The following is a 21,549-nucleotide window of genomic DNA, read 5'->3' as shown; positions in this document are numbered from 1 at the left end:
ACTGATCCCCTCCTTCGGGGGGGAAAGGGACACTTGAGGTCTGCCCCATCCCTGCTGAATGACAGCTCCTGGCATGGAGGATGTCAAAGGGAAAACTGTGGCTCCTGTCTCCCAGGGACTGTGCTGGGACACGGCTGCACCTGTGCTGGTCCCACCTGATTTGAATCCCTTAATGGCTGAGAGACAGCTCCTTCAGTGCCTGGGAGGTTACACACGGCTGGCCAAGATAACGGCAACCCCACCGAGAGCCGCCTGTCAGAGTCAGGCACGTTAAATGCCAGAGCTTGTTCTTGAGAACATCCTGCCAAACAAGCAACAGGGCTTTACTCAGTGCCGAAAGGACGCATTCAGATGAATGCATACAAGGTGTGAGCTTACAAATGCTATCAGCCAGGCAGAGGTAAGGCAGGCTGCCTTGTCGGGCCCGGCCTCGCAAAGCTCTGTCCAGGCCCAGCCGCAGATTCACGCCGGCAAGATCACAGCTACATCATCTCCACGAGGGAAGGCAGCTGCCCTTGCACATTGCAGAGGTTTCAGATGACAAACAGCACAAGTCCCAGCAGCGGCAGATGAAAAAAAAGAGTTGAATGGGGGGGCAAGTTGTACAAGCTCCCAGCTTCAGAGATGAATTACAGCCCAAAGATCCCATTGAAAGCTGTCCAGAGGACGGGCGGCTTAACAGAGAAGGGCAACAAGGAAAGAAAGCACCAGAAAATAAAACCATAAATTAATCTTATCCAACCCACAGAAAAGCAGCCAGTCAAAAATCGGTGCACAGGGAGAAAGGCAGCTCGCTACTCACACCAAAGCTGACTAAAGGCCACTTCGCTGTCTTCCACCTGCTCCTTTGCTGCTCCTGCCAGTATTTAGGGGGAAGCCTTCCCCCAAAACAAAACTCAACTAAAATGCTGAACTAAAAAGCAGGCCAGATCTGGGCTTAACATATAATGAGCCTTATAATATTTTCTGTACCACGTGAACAGAAAATACTTCATCGATCAGTTCATTTGCTAAGACAACTCCTTCCAAGCATCTCCTGGAGGGAAGCACAACCATCTATTGCTGATCTAATTTGTCTTTAATTACAGAAGTTACAGTAGGGATGGGAGTGCTTTCCTAGCTGGGGCCTGAAGAGAAGGTTTGTAAACCCGACTCTCCTGAGTCCTCTTTATTAAAAGGTTATTTCCCCCTGCACTACTGATAAGATTTATCTTGATGTGTAAGCGTGTGCTGCTGGTACACTGAAGAGGTCTTCTCCAGTTGCGGGGATCTAATAGCAAAAGACAGAAGGGGAGAGAGGCCAGACAGTTCTGCTAATCCACACCAGAAAGAAATGAAGAGAAATCAAGGCAGACTGGCAGCAGTTTTAATTCTGCGCTTTCCCCCCAGCTGGCTCTCGGCACAGCAGCGGAGTGGGCATACGACAGAAGAGAGGGGAGGAAAAAAGCCCTACAAGGCAGCACCGTGAATGGGATCTGACGCAGCAGTGATCCAAGATGCCACATGTGATAAAACAGTCTACTTCAATCAAAGTCTACCTCAAAGAACAGGTATGTGAGTGCTGAAGCTAATGAAATCTTCAGGCTTGCCAGTACTCTGGTCCCAGCCCTGCACAGGGCCACGTTAATCAACAGCTTCTCTGAGACACATTTAAAGAACAAATCAGCCCTGAGTTCTCCATGCTGCAAAACTCAGCCCCCTCCCCAAGGCCTGGGGAAGCGGCTTCACCCGTTGCCAGTCTCACCTGCTCAGGGAGGGTCAGGCACAAAAGGACACAGCCAGCATCAGCTCACTTCTGCCCACTGACCATAGAAGATTGTCTGCCCATTAGCTCCAAGCACCAGGAAGACCCCAGGGAGATGCTGGGGGTGTAATTTCTAATCCAGCTCAAAGCGACTTGAGGTATCTGCCCAGTGGTGCTCTATGGAGCAGCAGATGCAAGCAGCGAGCAGCCCCTAGGAGAGAGGTCAGGCACCAGAACAGGCTGCCCAGAGAGGTGGGGGAGTCACCATCCCTGGAGGTATTTAAAAGACATGTAGATGTGGCACTCCAGGGCATGATTTAGGAGGCCTGGTAGTATTGGGTTGATGGTTGGACTTGATCCTAGAGGTCTTTTCCAACCTTAGTGGTTCTATGATTCTACGATGCTAGGGAATGAGACCAGCCTTTTGTCAGCCTTGGCTGCACAATGATGTCCATCAGTGGGCCCCATCCTACGTACTTCAGCAGAAGGAGCTCTTTGGGCTGCAGTCTGCTTCACAGCTCGTTGCTCCCTCGGCAGTCCCAGCAAAACAGTGGGGGCTGCAAGGAATGGAGGGAAGCAAGGGTGGACTGAAGGACAAAGGACTCCAGGAGGACTGGCGCTATTCTGGGCCACCAATATGCACTTAACTAACAGTGAAACCTAAAAGACATACCATAGCCAACAAAACCCACCACTGCCCACATGGGAAACGCACCACTGTTAGGCTATCCCCTACCCCTAACAGAGAACCTCCCCTATTAGCTGAATCCTGCCAGCAACCGGTCCTTCGCCCCCTCTCCCTACCTGTTTCCTGGGCAAGGAGCACACAACCAACCTTTTCCCTTGGCCCAGGTGAAGGATCGGCTGGTCCTGACGCTCTCTGCCTCTGGCACGGCTGGCTCGCTTTGCCAAGGCTGCGAGGACAGCTCATTGGGCTTGCTGCTGCTCTTCAAAGGCATGATGTACTTGGGCAGCCCTTTGTAGAACCAGGCACCAGACCTCTTCCAAACCTGTTGGAGATGGAGACACAACACCTTAAGCCTGGGTTTTTACAGCAAGAGAGCACAATCAGCAGCAAATGAGCTCCCCACCTAGCTCAGCCCAGCCACTCCCTCTGAGCTACCTTGACCCCACTCAAACACAGGAAGGGTCAAGCCTTCCAGTTCACAGACCCCAATGGTTTCCCTGCGCTCTGCAAGTACCACAGCGTCCCAAATTCCTCCCCACACATTGTCAGCCCAGCTTCACCTTGGTCCTTCTTCCACCACTAAAATACCACAAATTTGAATGAGCAACAGGCACAGCCTAAAGGAGGAACAGAGGGTGATCGTGCAAACCATGGAGCTTCTTACATTCTCTGGGTCAAGCCTAGATATTTCTCTGATGCTGCGCTTGAGTCAAATGCATGTTCCCAGGCTTACTACAAGGATATCGCAATGGAGGTTCCCTGGCCTGCACTAAGCAGTGGGCAGTTCTGATTCTGCATCTCCTGCTTTCCCATTGGGAATCCACAAAAAGAAAAGCTTCCCAGAGAAAGTAGGCACATGCCATGGGTAGCAACATTCTCCAGCATGCTCCAAACACATGCTTTGCTTAGAGTAAAACAAGTCTTGTGCTGGCTGGAGGGGCAGCAAGTCCTGACAAGTATCTCCTCCCCAGGCTGGGTTCCTCCACCTGGGTCACTTTACCTCCAAGAGAGTCACACACCATCAGCAGCGGGGGGATGCAAGTGGCAATGCCAGGACAGAAGAAATGATGCCTTGTGCCGTACCAAACGGCACAGCCTTGGCATTCATTTCACAGAGCAATTCAGGTCAAGCCAGATCATTTAACAAGTGTGCTTGAAAACCCCAGAACAAGAACAACACCGCTCAAATAACCTGAACCTGCAGCAGGAAACGGACTGCGAGCACTAAACTGTAATATCTCCTGTAAGGACACCCTTTACTCTCCACTTTAGTTTTAATGCAGCTTATGATGAAGGAGATCTATTAACTATATTTAATATAAAGCCTGCTGTGAGCCAGAGGAAGGGAAAAAGACAGCAGCTCAGACAAGAGATGGCCTCTAAAAACCTAATTCTTTTGTGCCCTCCAGCATTCCAGTAATGAGCTAATGAGACAGTCGGGGCAAATATAAGTTAATATTGTAAAAATATAATTTTCTATTTCATGCAAGGGGGGTGAAATCTTGCACTCCTGTTCAGAGTAAAGGAGACCATCAGTGTTTCTGCTCTCAGTTTCCAAAGCATTTTGCATATAGAATCACCACAATGGCAATGAGTGCAAATGCAGATATCCCTAATTACAGCAATACATTTGCAGTTTGCATTTAGGGCTTAATCAAAGCAGAGGGCAGTGACAACACCTGGCACTCATGAGAAGTTCTCATGCAGGCACAAAAAGCAGGACACCACCATCACCATTTCACTGATGGGAAGAGATTGCTCAGCAGGTTGCCTGGTTCCTAGTCCAGAGCCATCAACAGAGAGCTAAAATCTCTGCATTTGGGGTCTCAAAAGCCAAGTGGAAGTGATCTGAATTCAGAGGGGAGCCTGGGAGGATGCTTTTTTAAAAGAAGAGCACCCAGCAGAAGAAAGCAGAGCATCGTTGTGACCCAGCACACACGTCAGTTACTTTAAGAGTGCAAGGGAGAAGCTCACGTGCACTACAGCAGGATGTAGAAATCGGGAGGTGAGAGCACCCTGCAGTTACACCAACATTTTCCTTCTGGGTAACAGCCCAGCGGGACAGAGTCTGCCATCCAAGCAAAAAGCTGGGAAGCCAATTCCCTGAAGGAGAGAGGACTGCAAGTTCTTATTCTACAGAGGGGACCTTGGCAGGCCGCTATACCAGCTCCTTCACCAGCACGCAAAGAGCCAAAACAGTGACCCAGCCAGTCAAGGCACAAGCTGACACAGCTCCTTCTGTACCCTCTGCTGGCATGGAGGGACTGTGCGGCATTCGGTACAGCTTGTACAACAGCACTCATCAGTAGGGCACAGAGACCCCAGAGAAATGTGCTCTGCTATCCCCGCAAAATCATGAATCAGGAAATGCAATATGTTTTTTAAATCCGGGACAGATGTCTCTGCACGGAGGTTAGCCCACTGCAACTCAGGTAAGCATCCACGATGCAGGAGCTGCAGGCTGGGCAAGCCCTGGTCTCCCTTCTCTCAGGAAGGCTGGAGGCCTCGGGCGCAGCTGCACGCACAGGACACAGCAGAACTGGGACTGCTGCGGCCACCGGGCTTGCACCCGGATCAGCGCCATGGCTTGACGAGGGCAGGGTGTCCGCCCCCTGCTCCACATTGGGTAGCTGGGGCACACGTAGCTTCCCCGCACAAACTGCTGGGGAGGAAGCAACCTATTCTTACAGTCGTTCTCTGAACAGACCTTGCAACATCTGTAATTTAATTTGAAGCACTAAAGATACCTCTTATCTTCAGGCAAACTACAATTTAGGCACACCATAAAACCAATCAGACACAGCAAGGATTGCGTAAGAAAAGGCTGGTCACCCCCAGGCTTGTCACTACCCTAAAGCAAGTCATAGAAAGAGCTAATGACATAATACACCCAGCTCTGATGTAGTAATACTAGTATAAAATTGATTCTATGCATACATAGTCACTTCAAACTGGCGCTTCTAATAGAGTTTGGTTTCATTACAGCAGTGCTGAAATTGTTTTGAAATCAGCTCTAAAATAGCTGCAGCAAGATGCTCTCCCCTGTATTAATTTAGTACCTCTGCTCCCCCGGGTGAGCAGCATGCCCCATCCGAAACCACCGTGGTTCACGTCCTGTGCTGCACATTGGCACACAGCTTAGCTTTAGCATCCATGCATCAAAACAAATCGATGTTGCTGACTGCTATTGATGGTAGTTTCATTGATGGCAAGAGTGGCCCAACAGCAAAGTTCTTTCTTGATTTTAAACTAATAAATTCATAACAGCGCTTCAAGAATAAAACTCCTGTTTATTAGCAGGAGTTTGCTCTTCCGAAGGAGGAGAGATTTTTGCTCCCACCGGTCCGGTCCTGTTGGCATGCAAGGTGAAATCCAGGCCCCACGACAGCCTGAGTTTGGGTGGAGGTGGAATTTCATCAGCAAGAGGGAACGCTAGCCCCTTCCAGTCTCTTGCAACAACCCAGTTTTAAGTAACATTAAGTAACATTGATGATCCTTTGCTCCAAGTGCTTAACAGAGGGGAGTAAAGATCTGTATCTGCATTATCCCAGCCCAGGATGTGACGGCTCAGCGTGTGGCTCAGGATAGACCAGCCACACCACGGTTCACCGGCTGCAGCAGTCCCCGTCCCACTGCACTCAAACTGGTCCAGCCAAACATAACCAAAATCCAAGCTAAATATTGACTTCCTTCAGGCTCCTGTCCTTCTGCCTCCCCTGACACCTAAACCACCCTAAAGCACGGGGGGGAGAACACGGGGGAGAAAAGCTACTTTAGAAACAGACTCATTTTTTTATTACTTCAAACCAATTTAATGGCCATGGCCATGACAATTCCAGAGAGCTCAGTGCCTTTTATAACCCTGATAATATTCCTATTAAAGTTGCATCAAGCCATCATTATAGCTACAGGATGAGACAGTCAGAAGCAGATGCATATTTTTATCTAGCACATGCAAGTGCAGCCTCTAAATGGGACCTAACGGAGAATCACTGGGCTGTGGTGAAACACACGTTACTGCTCAAACTTCTGCCTCCTCTTTCTCCCTCTCTGAACATGCAAGTGCTAAAAAAACTCCTACACAGGGAGAACATTAGGACTTGCTGACCAAGAGACGGGGTCACAGCTGAAGGAATCATGCCAAACACTTGCACCCCCACCACAGTTCCTTCACCAAGCCACGAGCCCCCCAGACAGTGACGCTTAGGAAGGCTCTTCACTGCGAAGCCACATTTTGTTCTACCAACTACTGCTTGCCACACAGTAGCTGTCCTCATCCTGCAGCCCCCTTCCTTCACAGCAGCCTGGGCTGAGCTGCACCAGAGGAAAACAGCTACCTTTAGCTTCCCATGCTGACATGGGAACATGGGCTCAATCCCCCAGCAGGGCAAAAGGCAGGGGAGCAGGTTCTCCTGGGCTACAATGCTTAATGAAGAGAAAGGCACCTGCAAACGCAGCCACCCTGGGAGGACTTCATTGCCATTGCTCTCACGCAGCACATGCCCACACACTCACTTCTGTCCCAGCTCTCCGCCGTGGCTCTGGCACGCTGCGAGCCACTGGCAGGGAGAAAGAGCAAGCACTCTTCAGCTTCGTTATTTGCATTCATCTGCTTTTCCATAACACAGAGATTTCCAATTACATTATTTACAGCAATCTGTTGTCAACTCCCACATTCAGCACTTGAAGATGAAGAAAATTAAAAGGCAGTGAAATTGCTATTTGGAGCTTTGTTTCCGGAATAGCAAAATCTATCGCACCTCTGACCCCAACGTTTCTCAAGCTGCGATGGGTGCCAGCCTTCAACGATTTATCATTCCCCTCTCAATCAGGCCTCTTTTTTTTTGCCTATGGCTCTATTCTAGAGGACACTATTTTGAGTCTAACCACTTGCTACCACCCCCCAAAATAATATGGCAGGCTATTGATGAGTTCTTTGAATTGCAAACAGGTGCACATCACTGATTCAATCCAGAGTCACCCAAAATAAACACTCCCCTCCATCAGCATGGTCTTTTGCCAAGAAATCATCATGCCAGGCGGGAATAACCCCAGGCTATGTTGGTTTATAATGTTCAAAATGGTATGAGTGTATAAGCGAAAAGGGAAGCCCTGGGGGCAAAAGGGGAGGAGACAACTCCATTCTTCCAGCACAGTAATCTTCTTCCTCTGCATGGTTTATTGTGATAAACCAAGAAATGCAGCCAGCCATGAAAATGCCATTTAGCAAAGGAGAAGAAATTAAAGGGAAAGTGAAGCAGAGGGGGCAAATTAAAACTTTAACAGGTCCCTGAGAGCTGACGCTCTCTTTCATATTCAATGGGGTTTTAAAAAAAGCCATCTTCCCCACCCTGTTTAAACTGTTTTCGTTATTGCTACAATTTTGGATGTGTCAATTCAAATGTAAATGTGCACAAACGCTTCCAAGAGGATTTTAATTACGATGATAGCATCGCTAATTATGGATATTAAAAAAAAAATATATATGAAGTGGTAATTCAGGAAGGTGCTTTGCAGAACCTGGTGGTATCAGTCAAAACAAGGCTGTGCAGAGAATTAAATGGCTGGGCAGGGATTTGACAAAACACAGCAGGTCCCATTTCCCCCTTAGGCCAGGGGGTGACAGGCAGACTTCAGCCACACGCGACTAATTCAACACGGGCATTGCTCCTCAAGCTGTTATCAAGCTCACGTGCTCTGCCAGAGGCCTGACAGCAGGGAATCATTCCAGCTGTATTGCAGCTCCTCCCAGGCAGTTTTGCTCCTCTGACAGCTGCTGCAATAAGCCCATTTTGCTGGAGGACTTGCTCCCTTTCTGCCCTGCGCTCCCATTTCCATGCGTGCATCGCTGCCAAGTCAGCAAACACGCTCACTGCAAACCCGTGGCCAACGTTTGCTGCAGTCAGGGATCAGCACCCCTGATCATGCCACAGGCCTTTACGCACATGCAGAAACAGAACTGCCCTGAGGAGGATCAGCCCTCCATGCTCGGTCTCCAGAAAGACAATGCAAGAGGCAAAGCTAAGAAAGGCAATGCAGCACATGGAGGAGGGAAGAAGGAAGGGATATTCTTGCCCTCGAAGGTGAATGGGAGCTTTACTGAACTTGCTTCTACCCTTGCTTGCAGGAACAATAAAGCACAGTCCTCACCAGCTTTAATTCCATCGCCCTCACAAGACTTTACAAAGGAAAACGTCCACAGAATCTGGAAGAAAAGGTTTTCAATAGAGGCTTCTGCAAACAGCTGAGACAAGCGGTACCTCCAGCAGGCCAGTTCTGGCCTAAAGCAGATGAGGTCTATCTTATTTCAGTAAGAAGAGTTGCACTTATGACGCACGGGTGTCTGGTGGTCCTTGGGGACGTTCTCTTTGCCAGCAGGAACACCCAGGCTCTGTCAGGTCCTGGCCACACAAGAACACAGTATTTTCCTCCCAGCGCCTCTCTGGCAGCTCAGAGCCCCTCACCCTGCAGGTATACATCATGCTTGGCAGCTCGAGTGCTGCCGAACACACCGTTTCACTTCTGGATGACTGGGACACAAGCAGCAGGCAGAATCCATTAATCATCTCCACTCTCCAAAAATAAGACCGTGTCAGAGCAACTCGATCCTCATTGCTACACAGCACAGCCTTCCCAGCAGGGTTTTGAAGGAACCAGGAAGCAGCAGAGAACAGTTCTGAATGGCTGAGGTTGGGATTCCCAAAGCGATCTATGGGCATCAAGCGTTTGACTCCAACTGAAAAACTGATGCAAACAATAGCTTGTTACTTTGGTCTTCGTTTTGACCCAGGCATACTGGTGATTTAATCAGAACTGCAGGCAGCACAGATTCTGTCCACACAGCAAAAGGGGGAAGACGACTGCGATGTGTCACTAAACTTACCCTAGCTTAAATCAAGCCTACAGGGATAAATAATAACAAGGAAGATGGAGGGATGAGAGCTTTAGCAGGTATGAACAATGCTGCACACTTCAGCTGTTTGCTGGTATATGTGAGCGACCAATGCCACCATCCTGGCGTCACATCCTGGCGGGCCACAAGACTCACGTGCTCGCTCAGCGCATGGCAGAGGCTAAAGGGGACAATTATAGTCCTAGGCTTTTGTCCCAGCCAGATGACACTTATTAACTCTAGCCAACATCATTTAGTCCATCCAGGTTTCCGAATGACCTCCCTTTCTCACTTCAGTGCCTAACAGTCTCTCACTAACAGAGCTGAGAGCTTCATAAATATCATGCCCAAATAGCTTGAGCGGTGGTTCAGAAAATTACAGACAGCGATGTGGAGGGAATCACCTAGCTTGGAAATGCCACAGCTCATCACACCCACTGGAGGGGGCACTCCAGACCAGCGTCGCACACTCACCCACTAGATCTGGACAAGTTTAGGGCCTGAGCATGGCCCAACAAGTTGGGAGGTGCTGCCAGAGCTCTGTGGCCTGGGACAAGCCTACTTTAAGCATGTGCTTTGTTGGCATGGGCTAAAGAACCACCTTGCTCAGTCACACTGTACACTGATAAGGACAGATAAGGGCTTGTTACTGCATCACACAACCCAAAGTGCTTCAGTGGGTCCCTGAAGCTCCCTGCCTGGATTCCAGGACATAAAATGGTGCTGATACCTACTGACCATGCAGGGGACTCAGAGGTTAGACAGAAACGAGACTGTCTGATCCCAAAGAACAGACATCCATCTGCTCTCATTGACAGCAAATATAACCTTCAGCAAAGAGCATGGCCAAATGTGTTTGGTCCAGAGCAGATGGCAGTATAAGACAGATCCAGATCACAGAAACAGATGGCAACAAGGAACTGGTTGTGAACACAAGCCCTTAAAAGAAACCTGGTAATTTAGTGCATGCCCTGTAATATCAAGACACCTGAACCAGCTTCAGGGACTGCACTAGTACCAGCCATCAGCCTGAGGCCTAGAAGTCTCATCTCTTCCTTACACAGACTCTTAGGGAAGATCTGATCAAAGTCACTTTTCAGGCATTTATTCTGATATTGCCTCAACTTCCTTGCCCTGTCTGACATGCCTCGAGGCTTCTGCTAATTCTCAATGCTTCTCTGCTTTCCCCCAAAATAAAAGCAGAGCATGTGGGAAGATAGAGCGGATGTGTGATTTGATGCCTGACTGCGTGTCCACACTGTGACCCTTCCAACCTTCTCCCCATCTGGGCACCAGCACCACTGCAAACAGGAAAGACGACAGATCTGAACCAACCTTAAAGAGAATTAGAAAAATAAAGATGAAGCTTCAGGTTGGGAGGTAAGATGAGGCTAATTTTTTAGTTAGTCTAAGAGGGAAAGTTCCATCCATTTTCATTAGGGAAGCACTTTGGCCATATCTCAGGTTTCACGGAGAGAGCAAGCTCTGAAGGTTACCGTACCCTCACACACTGGTGGCACATAACACTTACTGGACAGGTTAATATTCTTCTCTGTCCAGTGACCACGGGTCCTCATTATTTTTATAAGAAATAGGAAAAACAAACCAATTACACAGTAGGGGATGAGAACAAAAAAAACACATAAAGAACAGAAAAAAAAAGAAATAAATCTATCTTAGTTCCATACCCATCTCCCTGCAGAACACAGAAAATAACCTGACCTGCGTTACTCTTCATTTTGAGACCTCCACCTGGAATTCAAAACACCTGTATGATTCAGTATATCAAATTATTAGCAATATTCAGGGACCAGGGACCAACACCACTGCTCAAAAGTTAAAGGCCAGCAGCATCCATGTACCCCTCATCTTTCCTGAATATGAACTTTGCAAGTGCTCCCATACACACAATCCCCCTTATGTAAAACCTAAGCAACGCTAAGCTTCCACTACTAGTAAAAAAAAAAATCAGCATCTCAAACACCTGCACAAATGCTCTCACTACACTTCAAAAATTGATTTAGCACAGCACCCAGGTTTCACAGTTGGCTGCAGTGGTCAGAAATAGCTGCACTGGATTGATGTTCAAGGACCACGAGCAAAAGCCCAAAATAAATTGATGAGAACAAGTGGAAATCCTTCTGTAATCACAGAACAAATTCACTGACTTCACTGTAGAACAGCAAGCCCTGATGTTGGTGAATGCTGGCTGGCAGACAAGAATTGAGGCAGGCCATTACTTTTTGCAGTGTAAAGTCAAGGATGAAGGATATAAAATTTTAGAAACCTACATTAGAAGTCTCGCACACTGGCAAGTTATGGGATTTTGCAGGCAGGGAGGAAAACAGACTTAGAAGCTGCAATCCTAGTTATTTTTAGAGGGACAAATATTGCATCTATGCTATAGATCTCTCCAGCTGTATTAAAGAACCAGTGTTAGCCAAGTTTATTTGCCACAGAACTAGGAGGGAGAGTGCAGCAGCAAAAGCTAACAGTCTCTTTATGACCATAGCTAGAAAAATTCCACAAAGCCATACACAGGCTGCAGGGCCTGGTGTGGGTTTTTCCCTCCACCCCCTCATAAACCAAAGTTGTCACTATTGTGCATGTTCGTCGAGCCTGCCTTGCCTCCAGCCAAGCCTCTCAAACCCCATCCCAAGGTCCCCTCCCAGTGCCCAGGCACAGGGAAGAGCCCACGCACACTCAGCATAGACTTGGGGCAGGTAGGTACGTGCTGCTGAGCCCTCTCTCTCCACCGTTGCATTTTACCTCTCTCTGTTCACTGCAGATCTTGCACAACCAAAGAGGATGTTTCTGGGTTCCAAAGGCTTCTATTCCACACTTGGTACAAACTTTCTGAAACAAGGAGAAAGGAGAAAAAGGAAAAAAAGGTGGTGTTAGCAACTCCCCACAGCCATATAGACCTTGGGAAGAGAAAGTCGAGAAGCTTCTGTCCCAACAGTTCTGTTTTGCTTTCCTTAAAAACCTAAATATGGCACAATTTTCTCATTCATCCTGGAGAACCACTGATCATGGGAAGCTGCTTCAGGTCTATATGGACCTGAGACAAAGGCAAATCCACAGTACAATCCTTGGCTGCAGGATGAGAAGAGAACTGGACACGGCAAGTCAAACCCCATGACCAACAGGCATATTGCTAGAATGGTTTTCTTAATTCCTTTAAATCCTAAACCCCAATCACTGGAAAGCAGCTGTAACCAAGTACAAAACAAGCGCTAGTTTGTGCAAGATTGGAAATCCTCTCCTCCCTTCCCTCACATACAAAGCCTTAAACCCCATGGCTTCCCCTCCATTTCAGCACGCACTCAGCAGCTATTGATTTGTGGCTGCTTAGGAAGCGGGCACGACTGTGCCTACATGCACATTTCCTGAGCGGAATGCTTGATAGCGCTGTACAGCCTCTATTGCTGCACAAAGGAACTTTCATGTCTCCGCTGGCATTACAAGCCGTTTACAACCTGAATCACCTAATATTATATAATGAACCTGATGTGTATCAGGCTTGGCTTACAGCTTGAATGAGAAATTGGATGAATTCTTTGATCCTCAGAGCAAAAGCCACTCACAAGAGGGCCCTGGAGAGCGGAACCTTGCTTAGAGAGACATGTGAATTTAATCTCCCCAGCTAAGGTTTTACGTATCCCCCTAACCAGAGGCTGCTGCTCCTCCTCTGAGCCGGGAGGATCATGTCCAGGGATGAAAGTCTCAGTGGCTCGCTCAGCCCTCAGTGCCCACGCCTGGAGCAGGAGAGCGACAGAACGATGGTACCTGAGGCAATGGCTTCACTGCATGCGTAACCCCACCCAACTATTTTGGTCAACGCAGTGTCCAGAGGCAGGTCTGTCCCTGACTCATGGGGCACAGAAAGGGGGAGGCGGCACCAGCAGCCCCACAGAGAGCTCCTCTCCATCTCTGTTCCTGTCCTCGCCCTCATCCTCCCAGAGAAATAAGGAGCAACCTCTTGGGTCTGGTGCATCAATACTCAGCATGGTGCTACCCAAGCCAAGAGGGATTGCAGATGCAATTAGCAGACACCACCCTGAACTACCCCAAATTCTCCCTCCCTCAAACCAAAATCTGAGGGAGCAACTCAGACTTAAATACCCTCAAAGATCCCAATCCCCACACATATAGCACATTCAAACACTCCCTCTAGTGGAAGTTTCCAAGTGATTTTATTCCTAGCCATAAATTTTGAAAGTTCCAATATAAAACAGGGATTTCCTCCTCCCCTTCTCTGCAGGCTAGCTGGAAAACTGAGCATCACTCGCAACCCCTCAGAAGGCATAAAAATCAAGGACATTAAACACAGCCCCATTCCTCGTTAAACACAAGATAAAGCACTTTCTTCTCCTACCTATATTTCACCTTTTATACCCTCTGCATGGTAAATGGCACGTTATGCTTTGTCTAACTACTGCTATTGTTAACACATCTGGATTTGCATACCTGTCTTGCCATAATACATTTATTTCCAAGATAATAAAAAATAATATTAAAAACATTCTTCATAAAACAGAAAGTGGCACTTAGAAAAATCCACCAGGCTACAAGAAATATAAACCCCCTCTTCAGCAGAAGGGACTTGCTGAAGTAAGTTCTTTGCTACTTTTCAGATGCATCATTAAAACAATTCCTGCTATTGAATTAAATGGGCTGCAATGAGACGGTAACAGAGCAACGCTAGCAAGAAAAATATGAACTTTAAAAATCCATAATTCCCTGACAAGTCATTGCTTATTGCATACAACACTGCACGAGTGATGGATATCCCTGGACAAGAGGAAACAAGCTTAAAGTAACAGTCCACCCTATCTGCTCTGCCGAAGGGCTGACTGCTCCCTGAATTCACTGCACAACATCAAAAACCAGTAAGGGGAGAAGGCCAGGGCACCCCATCAGCACTCTCCTGAGCTTGCACGCAGCTGAAAAGTACAGCCAAGTTGAAAGCAGCTGCAAAATGCACACTGGGAAAATAGGGTCTCGCCTTAAATCAACCTGGATATGAACCCCCCTTGAACTGCCCAACGGACTCCAGACAAAAAGGGAATAATCACAGAAAAAAACATCCCTTCTCTAGGGTTTTCGGGTCAGAGCCCTCCCAGAGCCTCGGGCTCACACAGGCTCACTAGCTGGAGGGGTTCCTACCTGCAACTGCAAGTGGACAGGGCAGGGAAGCGTCTGCGCCAGCTTTTGCCACCTCATTAGTGGACAAGGCTCACAGGAAGGAGGTTAGAAAGTGCTGTGGCAACGTGACCTAGCTGGCTTCGGACAAGGTGAGAGCAGAACTGCCAAGGGAAGAAGGCAAGAATACAGCACATCCTGTTATTCTGCGTGCTTGAAATTCAGGAAACTGCTAGCCGTCTCCTGTCTGCCATCCAGCCCTTTACTCTCCACAGACATGCGTGCTCAGAGCCCATGCTCCACTCCAAGCTGCTCTGTAGCTCCCGTTTAAACTGGACCTTTCACTTCCCAGTACTTTACTGCTGCTTCCTTCCCCACCCTTCCCTAAAAAGCTATTTTATCCCTGGCTTAGGATCCAGGGGTTCAAAGATTTGCATTTATTTCCCAGTCACTGCCTCACAAGCAGTCCTCCCTGCATAACCCCTGCCTCAGCCTAGCTACTTCTGCAAATGGGATCCAGTGCAGAAACTCACTCGACAGCAAAGGCAGCACAGCCCACACCAGCTCCCCGCCCAGCAAGCACGTGTGGAGGGATGCTGGGACCTTGGTCCTGACTGCAAGGGGTACCCACCTCCCTTCCCTCTCTTACAAGAGCTCTAAGCCCAGCAGTGCTGCAGCCAACTGCAGACCTGTGCAAGCCCAGCCCAGCAGCCTGCTCTGCATGAGAAGTGTATCTCACAACTCCAGCAGTGCCAGCAGGAAGGGTTCTCCATCGTGGCCTGCATGGCTGCTTAACCACAGAGGTGCCAACACGCACCACTCCATGGTAAAGGAGCCAGTTTTACTAAGTCTGTCCTGTGGGCTCCACGGGACAGGGTGGGTGACACGGGCAAACATCTCCTTGGCTCCAGTACCCACCAGGGAGAGAGTCAGCACAGGCTGCTCCCTTCTATCCTATCATCAGCAAGTCAGAAACACTCCTACACCCAGCAGGTACCCTCACCTCTCCCCAGGCAACACGCTGAGGCAAAGCCACTTACTGAGGTATCTCCCCAGGGAAAGATGGGCTTCAAGTGCAGGAAAAACAGCCTCCCAGCAGAGGGAGGATAAGGTGGTTGCCTTGGAGATCATCATCTCCACAGCAATACAGATTAACCCCTTGGCTGCAGAGTCTAAAGGAGAAACAACCATCCCTCAGCGCACTAGTAGAACAGCAGTCTCCCTGCAAACCGATGCTGCCTTTCAGGCAGCACCTCTGCAGTCCTGCCAACAACATAGGCAAACACAGGCAGTCACTGACACGTGGGCTAATTTATGAATTAGGGTTGGAAATCTTACACTGGTTTGGAACTTGAAGATGGACTTGAGTCCTCTGAAGAGACGTTACTGGAAAGTCTAAAGGTAGACCTTGCAGTAAATAACAGTAAAGCACACAGACCCTTTTATGCGTTGCCTCTGATAGCTACACATTCCTGCCCCTTCTCCCACCCTCCAACCCCAGACTGGGAGGTGCAGAGGGGGCTGATGCACCCCCATCTCACTACTAAGTGCAGTTTAGGCACTTCAGGCTCCTGAGGAATAAGCTAACCAAGGTCCATGAGAAAACCTGATGGTTTGACAACACCAACCTAGAGAAGTGGAGCTAAGGTAAATTAACTTTGCAGAGCTATCCAGCTTCCAAGAGGCCTAGCGGCCTTTTTCAGACAGATCTGCTACCAGGAACAGGCAGAACCTGTGTGACCAAACCCACCTTTTTGCAATCCTGACAAAAGACCGACGTGCTGCCCAGCAGCCCGAGCAGCTCACCGCAGAGCAGACACTGGGAGAGGCCGTTGCCCATCACGTTCTTTCTCATGTTCTCCAGCCGCTCCACCAGGCGCCTGCAGGGAACGAGGCAGAGCAGAGGTCACAGCATTCACCTTGGAAGTAGAAACACATGGTTCTGAGACATGCCGAAAGCCTGCAGACGTGCTACCTTTGCTGCTTCCGTGCAGTTCTGGGCCCCTTGCTGGGGCTACACATACTTTCACTTCAGCCTCTGCACTCAGTGCTTCCCGTCAGGTGGCTCTTGGACTTCAGAGGATACAAACCTCTGTAAATCCATCTACAGATGCTCACTAAGCCCAGAATAATCAAAACTGCAAATAACACTGACAGGCCTGACTCAGCTAGTGGGTGCAGCACAGACAGCTCACAAGAGGGGCTTGGTCCCAGCACCCTTTAGGAGCTCAGTGTCATTGGGGCCACACAATCTCAGCACAATGATTTCCTGCCTGTAGACCAGGAAAAGCATTTAGTGTTCAGATCAGGGCAAGTCAGACAGCACCAGGAAAGGGCAGAGGAGTTAGACCTGCCAAGCCCTGCTCCATTCTTTCATACACTCACTGAAAGCAGCACTGCAGGCGCATCACTTGCCCACATCCCATTAGAAGCAAGACAGCCAGACAAGGCATCAGACCAAAATGAGCCCGGCTACAGTACAGGAATGCCAGTTAACTGTCCCTGCTTCATTCAACAGCCCGCTTGGAAGACAGGAAGCACATATGTATGCACAATGTCCGTAGCAGCAGGACTACGAAAGGGAAGGAAGGCGGCATAAGCAATTAGGATGCAGGATGTGGAGAGCATGCAGAGCGAGGCTGCTGTCATGAGATCACTGCTTGGCAATTCTCAGGCATCCATTTGTAGATGGGGACGATAACAGACAGGCCATTTATCAGAGGCAGCGACCAGCCACAGCCATGTGCGTGCATGGAGCTCAGGGAGGAAACGCAGCCCTGCTATCCATGCAACCCCATTCTCATTAGCGCTAATGTCCCATCAACCAAGTCCCACACTGAGAGGAAGGCAAGGTCTGTTTGAAAGAGGTACTGCCTATGGTGGTGAGGTCAGACAGCACAACCAGGCTGAGCCATCGTTACTGGATTTATGATCCTTGACTTCAGCACAAGAGAACTCCCAGAAGTTAACAAAGGCATTTCAGAGAATGCTTCAGCATGGGAACGGCAGGCCTCTCGCTTTCTGCAAGCTATTCCAACAACCACACAGGAACGATCGGCCCCTCAGGGTCGCTGGCTGCTTCTGGAGCTGCTGTGGTCTCCCACGTACCACACAAACAGCACTGTCCATTTTCGTTAGCACTCACTAACGTGCACTGAACACGGACAGAGTGAAGCACAGGGGCAGGAAGCTGGGTTTGCTGGGCATGGGCTGGGAGTCACAGGGATTTCCTGTCTCATGAACATGAAACACTGCTGGGAAATGCTGCAGGACTGCCAAACTCCCCAGCTTTAAAGGCAGTCAGTGTAGGATGACCACAGGCACAGCTGAGGCTGACCTCCAGCAGGACTGAAAGCAAATGGAAATCTGCAGCAGCAAAAGGATGCCCATAAATTAAATAATTCAAGCAAGCAAACCCCTTCCAGAGGGCTCAGCCAACTAGAACAAACTCATTCACAGCTCCAGGCAAAATCCCAGGGGGCTGCTGCAGACAAGGGAAAACCTAACTGTACTGCCAGCAGCAGTTTCTGAACCGTGGTGTCCACTAGCAGTGGATGCAGCTGACCAGCTCCGCATCTTCCAGAGACACTTGGGCAGCTGCCTTAGCACAGGCTGCATTTACCAGGGACTGTATCAGTAGCTGCAACCACAGCAAGCCCCAAGGCTCAAAGAAGGCATGAGAAAAGCTTGAGACATTGGGAGAAGGAAAACATCACATCCTTCCTAATGTTCATCACCTCCAAACAAGCAACATGGGAGGGGAAAATAACTGACCAAAGGGATGCTCTGACTGATAAAAGGCTGAGCTCAGGCAGTCAGGAGAGCTACTCCTCTGTCTGCGCTGACCTTTCCTTCTGAGGGAAGGGGACAAAGAACACGACTGTACCCAATGCGCTGCTGCTCGATGATGTCCAATTTCTCCGCCTTGCGGATGACTTCCAGAATGACCTCAAGTTCCTGTGGGCTCAGAGCCTGCATCTTCCTCTGCTTCTCAGTCTGGAACGTGTGCACCGACCAGCCAGTCTGGAGCCTGTGGGAGGGAGTGGAAGGAAGAATTAAGCTGTGAAAGCAAAGCACAAAACCCCCTGACCTGCCCCACAGGCCAAACCTGCCAGGCACACAGAGTCTGCATCAGCCTTCCATCAGAGAAGTCTGTTCCCTGGCTAAAGCCCCAAGCAGGAGTCTCTCCTCGCTGACCAGATCACCATGTCACTCCTCCAGCAGCACCAAGTGCTGCGCTGTCTCTCCCTGCCCTCTCATTTCCTTTCTGCTCCAGTTTGTATTTTACCACTCCATGTCCTCACTCCTGTTTGACTCTGCCCATAAAGAAAACCAGAGAACCTAGGGCTGGCTACCCTGGGGGTGCCCTTGCAGAGGTGGGTACTGATGCCAGACACCGCTAATGCCAACAGCAGACTCCAGAACACAGGGATTACCTGCACCCTCCTCCCTCCAGATCACGCATTTCTAAGGTCCTCAGCTCAAACACACAAATCACCAGGCACGCTTAGAAATATAAATTTGGCAATTTCCTCCCTTGGCCTAATCCAGGCCTGCATGAGGACTTTAGCAAGCCACTTGCCTCCGCGCCTCGCAGACAGCAGCTGACATTTCTCCTTAGCTCACTGGGGACAGGCAGGAGCTTTCACAGCTCAATTAATTACCATTCAGTAGGGGTTTAGAGGTCACTGGATAAAGTCACGGCTGCTAGCAGAGTGCAGGGCGCTATCAGATGCAGCTGTCTTAATAAGGCTTTGAGGTGAAGGCTGGAGAAGTGGCAGTGGCACGCACTGTTCGCACTCAGGCAATCCCCTCGGACACAGGGTGACCTCCTATTTTCTAACACTCTGCAGCAGGCAGGGGCTTGGTGCTTGGCTGCTGCCTGCAGTGGAGTCTGCAGCGTGGCTGGGGCGTGGTGGGAGTCCATCCACGAAAGGAAGGGCTTGGAGGCAGGCTCGTATCTCTGCAGCAGGCGCCTGTCCCGCCCAAGCGTCACACTGCTAGGGTACAGAGGGGTCTGCGTGACAGGCGAACACCAGGCTGTGGATGAGGCCTGTGGGCCAATGCTCCACACAGATACCGGGAAACCATTCGGGCCAGAGCTGAGGCTGTGAGGAGAGGAGGGGGCGGTGAGGACTCACTTGGCTCGCAGTGCCAGCTGCCGGTCATTGGGGCACACCCACTGGCCTGTCCCGCTGCCAAAAATCGTGTCAGCCATGGCACCGGGCTGGGGACGAGCGGCAGGGATCGCACCTGTAAGAAGCAAACACCAGCACTGAGCACAGCTGCCACCCCACCCTCCAGAAAGCACAGGGCAGCGCTTGGCACGACCTCATTAACCACTCTGAAGGACCAGTCTTCTGGCAAGCAGAAGTGACGTGCTGGCGTCACACACAGTGGAAGTAGACAGGCTGTCACCCACTGACAGCAATAAAAACATACCAGCATCCTCATAAAACATAAGCAAATAAATACCTTTGAATACCTTGAAGACAAGGCTGGAAGTTTAGATTTTATGGTACTCTGAAAAAAAGCCAGTGACTCTTTGTCAGTTCTGATTTTTCATTTCTAACTAGAGAAAAGCATTGTTGTAAGAATAACCTCTGCCCCACCACCTCTAGAGCCCCAACGCTGCAGTACTGACAGAGAAAGCCACTCTAAAGGACACAAAGAAACTACAGTTGCTTTTTTTTTTACCTCTTAATGGGGTAACAAACAAAAACCCACGCTACAATCAGCATGAATAGTAGCAAGTCATTTCGTTCATTAAAACTGCCTCCATAATAGCCTGATATTTATAACTACAGCCTACAATAGCAGCTTGTTTGCATTCTCTGATGTTTAAGACAGCACCTCTTGCAGCAGATCTCCTGCTGCAGCTCCTGTAACCAGCACGGTCCCACCAGTGGTTCCTTGTGTTCAATGACAATTTCACTGTGAATTCATCAGTAAAGGCAGCAAGAGCCAAATTCCACGCACTCATGGGAGAAACAAATCCCCAAAAGGGACTTTGCAGCTAAGCAGTTCTGAGTCCTACCCACAGCTCTGATGAACAGAAAGCACCAAGAAACAGACGCAGCCAAAAGATTTCTGTGGGGGTAAAACTAGTCTTAATGTACCAAGCTTTTCTCCAGCTGGATTTGCTCTCCAGCAGAGCAGGTGTCTCATGAGCCCTAACGCATACATTTCTAGGTATTAATACTTACCTTCCCCAGAATAGACACTTGCCAGCTTTGAAACCATACCTCCTATGCAGAGATAACGTGGTTAATGCCATTTGGCAAACACAAATCAGATACAAAAGCAGGCAAGGTATATCACCTGCCAGCTGTGCAGTAGTTCCCAAGAAAACACATGTTACAGTCTCAGTCCACAGCACACTTACCCCCGCAGAGCCCGTGGTTCAGCGTGCTGTACCTACGCTTGCTATCTACTGCTGACACACAGAGCTTTCTGCTTCTGTGCCAGGCGCAGAGGCATCGGAGGCTGCACGGCCTTGGCCCTCTCACGCAGGCAAGCGCACAGCTTGTGCACGTCGATCTCTCTCCCTACGCTGAGCTCACATGTGCCGCACTCACCCCTCAGCATGGAAACACTAACCCGCGTTAGAGAACTGACAGCTATGTCCTGCCAAAGCCCACCACAGCCTTGAGAGCCAAAACGGTTACAATGAACTGGTTCCCTCCTCTCTGACCATCCAATTTCTGGGGAGAGTCTGAAAACTCAGTGCTTGCAACAGCCAGGAGAGAAAAGGAGGAACTCCACACGAAGCAGATTTCTTTCGGTGCAAGGGGACAGATGTATAGAAAGGGTGAAGGCTCGAACAATTCAGCACGATGCTCAGCAGCACAGTCCAACTGTACAGCAAAGCGAGGCATGGAGGAGATGGGTGGCTGCAGGAAAAGTTTGGCAGAGAAAGAGGGTTGAGACAGGAAGGACAGACAGAAGTGTCACACACAGTTTTTTACACCTCTCCTACATTAGTTTAGGTGATCACTTTTGAAAGGCATCATCCCTAGAAGAAAACCCTGAACCCTCCCATCTTCAGGTTACCAACTACTCCCCCCGCTCTGCTCAGTG

General features: G+C 49.4%; 1 protein-coding gene across 4 annotated transcripts in view; it reads right to left on the bottom strand.

Annotated features, from left to right (window-relative positions):
- Positions 1-21,549, bottom strand: part of RPH3AL (rabphilin 3A like (without C2 domains)) — a 42,363-nt gene that overhangs the window by 14,813 nt on the left and 6,001 nt on the right. For 3 of the 4 annotated variants that reach the window (XM_064467554.1, XM_064467551.1, XM_064467553.1), the window contains exons 2-6: positions 19,611-19,722; positions 18,356-18,499; positions 16,220-16,349; positions 12,094-12,180; positions 2,580-2,754 (exon numbers count right to left, since the gene is read on the bottom strand). In XM_064467554.1, coding sequence (XP_064323624.1) covers positions 2,580-2,754; positions 12,094-12,180; positions 16,220-16,349; positions 18,356-18,499; positions 19,611-19,687 — 613 coding nt within the window. In that variant the 5' untranslated portion in view covers positions 19,688-19,722. The remainder of the gene's footprint in view (positions 1-2,579; positions 2,755-12,093; positions 12,181-16,219; positions 16,350-18,355; positions 18,500-19,610; positions 19,723-21,549) is intronic. The other variant, XM_064467552.1, reaches the window with a different exon arrangement.

This window comes from Phalacrocorax carbo, chromosome 17 (genome assembly GCF_963921805.1).
Source record: "Phalacrocorax carbo chromosome 17, bPhaCar2.1, whole genome shotgun sequence".
In the NCBI taxonomy this organism is placed as follows: domain Eukaryota; kingdom Metazoa; phylum Chordata; class Aves; order Suliformes; family Phalacrocoracidae; genus Phalacrocorax; species Phalacrocorax carbo.
This window is presented reverse-complemented; position numbering and strand designations above follow the sequence as displayed.